General features: G+C 41.9%; 1 protein-coding gene across 13 annotated transcripts in view; it reads left to right on the top strand.

Annotated features, from left to right (window-relative positions):
* Positions 1 to 416: 416 nt before the first annotated feature.
* LOC127571716 (histone H1, gonadal-like) overlaps positions 417 to 10,445 on the top strand; it is a 59,856-nt gene continuing 49,827 nt past the window's right edge. For 9 of the 13 annotated variants that reach the window (XM_052018345.1, XM_052018348.1, XM_052018350.1 and 6 more), the window contains exons 1-4: positions 2,278 to 2,296; positions 4,614 to 4,681; positions 4,960 to 5,229; positions 8,054 to 8,362. In XM_052018345.1, coding sequence (XP_051874305.1) covers positions 4,636 to 4,681; positions 4,960 to 5,229; positions 8,054 to 8,362 — 625 coding nt within the window. In that variant the 5' untranslated portion in view covers positions 2,278 to 2,296; positions 4,614 to 4,635. Of the gene's footprint in view, positions 561 to 2,270; positions 2,380 to 4,613; positions 4,682 to 4,959; positions 5,230 to 8,053; positions 8,363 to 10,445 lie in introns of those variants that run through there. The other 4 variants (XM_052018352.1, XM_052018341.1, XM_052018342.1 and 1 more) reach the window with 4 other exon arrangements.

Below are 10,445 nucleotides of genomic sequence, written 5' to 3'. Positions count from 1 at the left end.
TGGAGCAAAAAACAGCAAAATGCTGGAGGAACTCAGCAGGTCAGGCAGCATCTGTGGAGAGAATGTATAGTCGAGACTTCGGGTCGAAACTCTTCATCTAGACCCTATCATCCCTCCAGACGATGTTGCCTGACCCATGGAGTTCCTCGAGCAGTTTGTTTTCTGCTGCTTTTAATGTATAGAATTTATGATATCTGGAGAATCTCTCCTTGGAGTACTATTTAGTGTATGCCGACATGGTCTCTACCAAGACTAATAATGGTTGTATTAGTGATGTTTAGTTTATGACTTAACCACCTCGTTAAAGATTTGTTTACAGTATATACTGCGGAGTCATGTAAATCATATTTCCGGCTGGCGGAAACTTGCCTTTGTTTCACTTTTACGCGGAGAGATATATGTATAAAATATTGTCTATCAGCAACGCACCCAATTGCTCCGGTTGACCACTCATCAGCAACACATCTAATACATTATTTTGCCCCTGCCGCTGACATTCGCACTGTTCTCCCACTCTGAGCCCTGGGGAACTTCAAGGAAACGAGGAAAACAGGACTCCGGTAAGTTTCAAAGAAGCGCGGGAAACGGGACTCCGGTAAGTTTCAAAGAAGCGCGGGAAACGGGACTCTGTTGAATCATAAAAGGAAAGTAGAAGAGGGAGCTCGGTGAGTTACTCTGTTCAATGCTATCGTTTTTTTTCTAGGTAATTTGTTAATGCGTTCATTATAGATTGCAGGAAATTTTCTCCAACGGGGTTGCTCTCCCTGCAACTCCCTTCTCCACTGATGACCCTCCAGGCACTTATCCCTGCAACCGTACACCTCCTCCCCCACCACCATTCAGGGCCCCAGACAGTCCTTCCAGGTGAGGCAGCCTTCACCGGTGAATCCCAGGGTGTGATTTATTGCATCTGGTGCTCCCACTGCGGCCTCCTCTACGCGGGTGAGACCCGACGCAGATTGGATGACCGCTTCGTCAAACACCTTCACTCCGTCCGCCGCAAAAGCAAGGATCTCCCGGTGGCCACCCACTTCAATTCTACATCCCACTCCAATTCTACATCCCACTCCAATTCTACATCCCACTCCCACTATCCTGTATCCCCAATCTCTCATTTTCACTTGATTTATTAAACATCCCACTCTTGGAGCACTCCCACTGTTAATTTAAAACCCGATCTACAACCCTATTTGCGGAATTCACCGGGACAGTAGTCCCAGCACGATTCAGGCGAAGCCCATCCTAACCGAACGACTCTCTCCTTCCACAGTGCTGATGCCAGTGTCCCATGAATCATAACCCATTTCTACCACACCACACTTTGAGCCAAGCATTTACCTCTTTGATCTTATTTACCCCTTGCTAATTTGCACATGGCTTGGGTAAAAATCCAGAGATTATCATCCATGTGGTTCTGCTCTTCAATTTTGCCCCAAGCTTGTCATAATCCCTCAGCAGAACCTCCTTCCTAGTTCTACCTATGTCGTTGGTTCCTACGTGGACCACAACAAACTGGAATCCTTTCCTTACCACTTCATGTTCCTCTCCAGCCCAGAAGAGAAGTCCTTAACCCTAGCACAAGGCAGATAACGCAGCTCTTAGGGCTCTGTCTTTGCAGCAGAGAACAGTGTCAGTTCCCTAAGTACGATGTCTCTCCTGCTCCCCCCACTTGACTGGCTCCCTGTGCCATGGCGCTACGGACTCCTCCCTGCAGTTCCCACCCTCATCCACACAGGGAGCAAGAACCTCATACCTTTAGGACAAGGGTAAGGGCTGAGTCTTCCTCTGGAACTACCTCCTGGATCTCTCTGCCTGCCTCTCCTGCAGCCATACCATACTGTCCCTGACCACTCACCAATTTATTGATAGTTAATCTGAGGGGTGTGACTGTCTCCTGAAATATTGTATCCTGGTAATTCTCCCATTCCAGATGTATTGGGAACTCAGATTCCAGCTCATCAACCCTCAGCCAAAGTTCTTTGAACAGCCAACACACTGCAGATATAACCACTGTTTACACCGTCCACCAGTTCCCACAGGTTGCAATGACAACGCATTGTATGCCCAAGCCAACTGTTCTAATTCATTAGTTGTATTTATGTCCACATTAAATTTCATTACTTCAAATGTGCAAACCTGTTCACACCGATGTGCGCTGAAAAAGTTAAGCAATCAGAACAAACAGAAAGACAAGAAAAATATCCACCAATCACCTACTTGCTATCCTGTGACCTCACACATGCACCTACAATCAGGAAGAGAATGTGAGCAGTGTTTCTCTTTTAGCCTGAACCAGGTTAGTATGTTTTTTTAAGTACTTTTCTGTCTGTGAATAGAACTCTTGGGCCTCCCTGTGCTTTCAAGAAGTCCTCGCTAAAGGTAAGTTAGTGTCAGAGCAATTCAAGGCTGTGGGGATATTCACTCTTTGATTTCAATTGCCACCTCCTGTCTTTTCCTCTTCATCATAGCTCAAGCTGCTCATCTGTGGCAGAGAGGATGTACAATCAAATCCAGGATGTTTTTGGCCATTAAGTTCAGCCTTCTGTACCCAAACCACACAAGTGTGGTGCAATGGGAAAATTCTGAGTCAACTTCTCCCTCTTTGCATTATCAAACCCTGCTACAAAGTTTCTCTTTTAACCTTACACGTTGTAAAGAAGATAACTTCCCTAGATCCTCCATTCATTCTTATGAAGATGTCTACACACATTTTGAGCACGCACTTTGGTTCCTTTTTCAGTAATAGTACTGCAATGTTGTGCATCTTCAGATTGGTATCAGAGCTGAAGGTCTTAAAGGCACCCCTCTGCTGAAACACAGTACTGACAGGAAGTATCTGTGGTGCACACTTCTCAGATGGGTGAAGGGCAGTAATTGTAGAAGGGAGATGAAGAGGAGTTGTTTTCATTTGTAGCCTTACGGGGAAAAACTTAGTTTGGAACTAAATTTTACATTTTTTCAAATAAATTACACGTATGTCTAGAATGCCACACATAAGCGTAGTGGAGGCAGACACCATATCAGCATCAAGAAGATAAGTAGGTAGGAACTTGAAGAGGAAAAATTTGAAGATTTAAGGGGAAACGAGGGTGGGAGACCGAATTGAGCAGCTCTTGGAAAGAGGTGGCAATGGCACGTATTTCTGAATGAACCAGGTCTAATTTTAAAATTATGTTCCTTTGTTTGTTGATTCCTCTTTGATTTCCCCTGGCCATTTAAAACTAATGAAATGAATTGTTATTAACATCTGAGGGAGAGGAATGCCATCCAAACTTTCTTGGTTATATTATTAAGATTTTGTGCAGATAAAGGAAAGTTTCAGTGTTCTCGCTGACTTATACTTGAATGCCTTAAATCTGCACAATGGTCTTTCGGTTGTCTGCCATCTCTCTGGCAGAGAATCTGCAGAATTCTAAAGATATTGTATAAATGTTAATTTTTAGCAAATTATTATACAAAGCTTTTTCAGCTTTGCAAGGTATTCAGTAAATCTGACAAAGAACACCTGCTGAAATTCTGGAGACCGATGCATCACGGGTTGGTATGGCAGCTGCTCTTCAAGGACTGCAAGAAACTGCAGAGAGTTGTGGACACAGCTCAGCACATCACAGAAACCAGCCTCCCCTCCATGGACACTGTCTATACTTCTCGCTGTCTCAGTAAAGCAGCCAACATAATCAAAGACCCCACCCACCCCAGACATTCTCTCTTCTCTCCCGTCCCATCAGGCAGAAGGTACAAAAGCCTGAAAGCATGTACCACCAGGCTCAAGGACAGCTTCAAAGACTATTGAGCGGTCCCCTAGTACGATAAGATGGATTCTTGACCTCAAAATCTACCTTGTTATGACCTTGCACCTTATTGTCTGCCTGCACTGCACTTTCTCTGTAACTGTAACACTTTATTCTGCATTCTGTTATTGTTTTCCCTTGTACTACCTCGATGTACTGATGTGATGAAATGATCTGTATGGATGGCATGCAAAACAAAGTTTTTCACTGTGTCTCCATACGTGTGACAATCATAAACCAATTCAGTGACAGAACTAAAGACACTTTGATTTAGGAGACTGAACCTGAGTCCCCCCAAAATATAATGCAGTTATGGGGAGTTCACCAGGCAGTTTGCAGCATTCATGTATTGCAAAGTGAGAATGCCATTTAGCACCATTTAATGGGATTATGACTGGTCTACACGTCAGGATAATTTTACATTTCTTTTTATCTTTTACCTTACAAATATGTACCAATCTCAGTCCTGAAAGCCTTTTAGAGGAGACAGTTCCAGATTTCTACAACACATTGTGTGTGACAGTACCTCTTGAGTTAGCTCCTGAATGGCCCAGCTCTAATTTTAAAAATATATTCCTTTGCTATTTTTATTCCACTTTGATTTTCTCTGGCCAATTAAAACTAATAAATTAGATTCCATTAAAATATCAGAGAGAAGTGTGTCATTTATACTTTCTTGGTGACTTTAATAATTCAACACTCTTTTAGAAGTCTCATGCAGGAAACATCATTGCATACAGAAAGCAATAAAAAAAATGCCTGTAAAAGTTCCCAAATGGTTCCAATGTGATTTATCTACCTTTTCCCTTTTTTTTCCTCTAGGATCAAGGCATAAAAGAGAAATATGTCGACAAGTAAGTTGCAAGACACTAACAATCAAAAAAGTAAAGGTATAGTAGAATGACCAAAAAATGTATAATGGTATGCCTTACAATTTTGGATTTGAATTGACATAAAAAGTTATAACCAGTTGAATAATAAAATAAATACAAAAACTATCTAAAATGAATAAGCCCAAATGCTTTCTTTGAAACATAGAATTAATATAAGCAAGAGTTCAACATAAAACATGTCGGGAATTTCCTCTGGAGGTTCTCTCATTTGGTTACAATCAATAAGTTATATTTGCATTACTGTTTTAAGAATGTTTTCCTTCTTTCTATTTCAGATCTTGTAACAGATAAACAGCTGATGATCCTAGCTGGTAAAATCGGAAACAATTTCCAGTACTTAGCAATAGGACATCTAGGCTTTACCACACCTGAATTTGATCAATTTATGTCTGAGGCAGCTACTCAGCAGGATAAAGTATTTCGGATGCTGTATAAGTGGAAATGTCGGCAAAAACGCCCAACAATCACAAGTCTTATACGGATTCTGGAGAAAGCTAAAGTACATCCTGATGCATTGGAATATCTGAAGAGTGAATACAATAATGGTAATGCTTTCAGGCAGGGTCCACAGGATGGTGGGACATGTCTAAAATGATATGTACGTTACAGGAAAAATGTTTCAAGACAAAAAAATATTTAACAATATCTTGTTAGTTTCTCCTAGTGTATTTAAGAAGTTGTAGTGAGTATACCCATGGTTTTCTTGTACATTTCCACTGGAATTCATACTAGAAACATTGATACTAACATTTTATTAGGGCATGCAAACCAAGGCCCTGAGTCCAACCTTTGGTCTTTGCCAAATTGGGTCATCTCAGGTGGGGTGTCATGAGGTGGGTCTATGTTGGACCTCAGAATTCAGAGCAAGGGAAGTTAAAAAATATTACTCTCAGTTGCTGCATACTGATCTCTGAAATGTGCATGTATGTGGAATTCATGGGAGGACACACACTTACAGCTGGCTGTGATTTATCCATAGCCTCCCCAACCCTTTTCCTAATTATGACTTTCCCATTTCTATATTATAGAACATAGAACACTACAGCACAGTAAAGGCCCTTCGGCCCACAATGTTGTGCCCACATTTTATCCCGCTCTAAGATCTATCTAACCCTTCCCTCCCACATAGCCCCCTATTTTTCTATCATTCATGTGACTATCTAAGATTCCCTTAAATGTCCTTAATGTATCTGCCCCCACAACCTCCGCTGGCAGTGCGTTCCACGCACCCACCACTCTCTGTGTAAAAAAACTTACCCCTGACATGCTCCTTATAACCTTCCTCCAATCACCTTAAAATTATGTCTCCTCGTGTTAGCCATTGTAGCACTGGGAAAAAGTCTCTGACTGTCCACTCGATCTATGCCTCTTGGCGTATCCCTGGAGTAAGTTAACTACGTTGTCTCCTGATTAATTCATTCCATGCTTTCAACTCTACCAATGTGACCTGCAACCTGACAACCCTTTAGGTTTCACCAACTCTGGTCTCATCTGCATCACCTTGGTTCTATCATTGATGGCTGTTGAGGCACCAAGTTTTGGAACATATTACCTTCTCATCAGAATCAGGTTTATTATCACTGACTTATGCCGTGAAATTTGTTGTTTTGCGGCTGCAGTACAGTGCAAAGACATAAAAATGACCCTAAATAACAAAATAGTGCATAAAGAGGAATAACGAGGTAGCGTTCATGGATCGTTAAAAAATCTGATGGCAGAGGGGAAGAAGCTGTTCCTAAGTTGTTGAGTGAGGGTCTTCAGGTTCCTGTACCTCCTCCCTGATGGTAGTAACGAGAAGACGGCATGTCCCAGATGGTGAGGGTCCTTAGTGATGGATGCCATCTTTTTGAGGCATCGCCTCTTGAAGATGTCCTCAATGGTGGGGAGGGTTGTGCCCGTGATGGAGCTGGCTGAGTCTACAACCCTCTACAGCCTCTTGCGATCCTGTGCATTGGAGCCTCCATACCAGGCTATGATGCAACCAGTCAGAATGCTCCCGCCGTACATCTATAGAAATGTGCAAGTGTCTTTGGTGACATACTAAATCTCCTCAAACTCCTAACAAAGTAGAGCTGCTGGCGTGCCTTCGCTGTGATTGCATCAATGTGTTGGGCCCAGGATAGATCCTCTGAGATTTTGACATCCAGGAACTTGAAGCTGCTCACCCTTTCCACTGCTGACCCTTCAGTGAGGACTGGTGTGTGTTCTCCTGCCTTCCCCTTCCTGAAGTCCACAATCAGTTCTTTGGTCTTGCTGATGCTGAGTGCGAGGTTGTCATTGCGACACCACTCAACCAGCCGATCTATCTCACTCCTGTACACCTCCTCATTGCCATCTGAGATTTTACCAACAACAGTCGTGTCATCTGTGAATTTATAGATAGCGTTTGAGCTGTGCTTAGCTCACAGTCGTAAGTGTAGAGGGAGTAGAGCAGTGGGCTAAACACGTATCCTTGAGGTGCACCTCCGTTGGTTGTCAGTGATCCATACAGATCCATACAGACCCATCCATCCATTACTGATCCATACAGACTGTGGTCTCCAGATAAAGAAGTCGAGGATCCAATTGCAGAGGGAGGTACAGAGACCCAGGTTTTGAAGCATGTTGATTAATACCGAGGGGACGATGGTGTTGAATGCTGACCTGTAGTCGATAAACAGCAGCCTGGTGTATGTTCTGCTGTTGTCTGGGTGCTACAAAGCAGAGTCGAGAGCCAGTGAGATTGTGTCCACTGTGGACCTGTTGTGGCGATAGGCAAATTGCGATGGGTCTCTGTAGGACACTTTTAAAGCAGCTCAAAGACCCTTGTCAGCAGCGAACTGTCAAAAGGCCAGAGAGTGGCCTGGGGGGGTGCGGTTAATTGGGGCCTGAAGCCTAGTTGTTGATCAGGACCACTCCATTTGCCAGGATGGGTACAACAGCAGTGTGATCTGGAGTTTGTTAATGAGTAAATTATGGGAATAACATGGGCAGTGAGCATAAGCAATCGGTTCAATCAAACATGATCCATCGCATTGTTCTAAGCCCATCAACAATTCTGAAAACAGTTCATGTAACTGCAGTCTAGAAACATTTCAGGTTATCTGCACCTAACCTTCCAACAAAGCTAAAAGTGGTTGACTGATGCTGTAAGTAATTCAGGTTCTTGGTGTGGAGCTACTTTCGAAATCTCTTTTCCTGTCTATGACCCCTGCTGTTTCCTAGTCAGAAATATGCACTGGAATTTGAGTAGAAGAGGATTGGCATTAATGTATGCTCTGTTTGTTGCATGTGCAGAGGCATCCTAAGCACTGGAATGCCAATAATGAATTTAGCATGAGAAGCAAACTGCTTTGCTGGGTTTTTACAGTGCTTGTGCTAAAACTGCAGGGAAGAAGATAAAGAAAATCCAGTCTGTTAATGCAAGAAAAAGAAAGGAGCCTTGTGAGTTGGAGATTCCCAAGAGGAAAATTAACAAGCCAGAATCTTCTGCGGTGGTCAAAAACCTATCGGATTCTCATGCAAAGGAGTTGGGGACAAGTTCAAGTTATGAGCATCCTTTGAAACAAATGAAAATCCAAAGCTATAGCAAACAGGAGGGGGTGTCCGAGGCAATAGTATCCACGTTAGCGAAGAAGGAAGATGCAGTCCAGCTAAAATCCAAGGAGAAGAGTGCGGGAGGAAAAGGGAAACAAGGAAGTAAGTTTTGGTTTTATTTCTTGACTTCTTGGTTTTATTTTTATGTTCATGGAATTTTGAGTTGGCAGGTGAGAAATAAATGTAGAACGTGAAAAAAGATGTAATCCTTGGATAATTCCTCTTCAATTCCCTTAACTAGAAGATCATTTTGAACTGGATTAATGCAAATAGATGCCTTCTGCATCAAAGTGAAGATATCATCGTTAGAGGTGACCTTATAGGGAGAAGTCTTTAAAACAAATATGTTCTCGGTCAGGTCAATCCAAGCTTTTAAAGGAAGTTGAAAAGGCCAGAGAGTGGGCGGGGCGGGGGGGGGGGGTCACGCGGGTGGGTGGTGGTGGTTAATTGGGGCCTGAAGCCTAGTCGTTGATAGGGACCACTCCACTTGCCAGGACGGGAACAACAGGAGTGTGATCTGGAGTTTGTTAATGAGTAAATTATGGGAATAACATGGGCAGTGAGCATAAGCAATCGGTTAAGGTCAAAATGGTGACGATTTCCCACATGTGGGACTCTGAACATAGTTACTAATAAATCAAATAAAGAGTTCAGGAGAAACTCTTTTATCAAGATAGTAGTTGGACTATGGAATCTGCTACTATGTGGAATAGTTAGGATGAAAAGCACAGGTACATTCGAGAAGCTAAATGACTATATGAGGGTGGATGAATAGAAGAATATAATGTAAAGATAAATGATATAAAAGGAAGAGACTGAAAGGGGGCATTAACTATTCCTAACCATATTATTTTTCTGCAGTATTTTTTTGTGATTTGTGGATTATTCACTCAGGCTATGTTACTCGTCCAATAATATAATCACTGTAATATGTTACTGAAATCTTGGTTGCCAGGCGATAGATTTGACACCAAAGATGCTGGTTCCACAGAGAGGAAAAGGAGGGCATCAGGTGTAAACAATTTCATTTCAATGCCTTTAACACAGGATGAAGCATAACCTCTGTTACCATTTATTCCAGATTAGGATCTCAGTGGCAAACAGCCATCAATTTAAAATTATCACTAATTCAGTGAGGTTTGATGAAATATACTTACTTTGGGATTTGCTGGAGTATGGAATTCCTGAAATGGAGATCAAGGGAAAATTGGATAATTATTTGAAGCAACATTAAAATTAAAGGAAAACAAGCAGGTCAATGGGATTCACTTTGCTTTCTGTTGGCCAAGAGGTGATTCTAACATGATGGGCTGAATGGCCCTTCCCTCTTTGCTGTAAACTGCTATTACATGAACCTTGTTACGTAACTCAGTAATGCAGTGCTCCATTAAAATTCTGAAGAATTTTGCAGATACTTAAATATCTTATTCATTCTAAAGGTGAGGAAAATAAGACTACACAGATTTAGCTTTAATTGGATGAGCTCGTAGAGAACAGGATAATATAGTGGCTTAAAGCTCTAGCATAAGTTCACCAACCTCAGACTTTATGTGGAATAATGCTCAGGTATGGACCATGTAATTGGTAATAGTGTTATAGACTTGAGGCTATAGATTTACTGAATTCACTGCCCTATGTGGCAACTGTATGAATACAATCCAGATGATAGTATGAAAATGTTTTAAAGACAAGGAAATAGTTGATTAGGAGGCGGATCTACAACACAAAACTACATAAAATTCAACACAAATTGGTAAAATACTTCCTTTGTTCACTGATGCTGGACTGTGATATATAGTGGTTAATCTGTCTTGTACAATGCTTTTGAAATTTGGTTCCTTTGAAACCAATAGAGCTACATTTCAGAAAATTCAGAAAGTTTCAGAACATTTAGTTGTATTATAGATGCACATTTAGGATGTATAACTCAGGATGCGAGTCTGTACCAAGTTGTGACACATGCAGAAGGAGAAGATTCCTACCGGGGAAAGGCAAGGAAACCAAAACAGAGTGCTCTGGATTTTGAATGAGATAAGAGCGCATAAAGAGGATGAAAGACAGATATCGAGTTGATAGTACAAATGGAACCCAGTCTATCAATTAAAAGTTCAGAAGGGAACTGGAAAAGGAAATAAGAGCAAAGAGAGAATATGAGAATAGATTGATAACCATCATAAAAGGGAGC

Source organism: Pristis pectinata, chromosome 6 (genome assembly GCF_009764475.1).
Source record: "Pristis pectinata isolate sPriPec2 chromosome 6, sPriPec2.1.pri, whole genome shotgun sequence".
Taxonomy (NCBI): Eukaryota; Metazoa; Chordata; class Chondrichthyes; order Rhinopristiformes; family Pristidae; genus Pristis; species Pristis pectinata.
The sequence above is the reverse complement of the archived record's forward strand: the minus strand, read 5'-3'. Positions and strand labels throughout refer to the sequence as shown.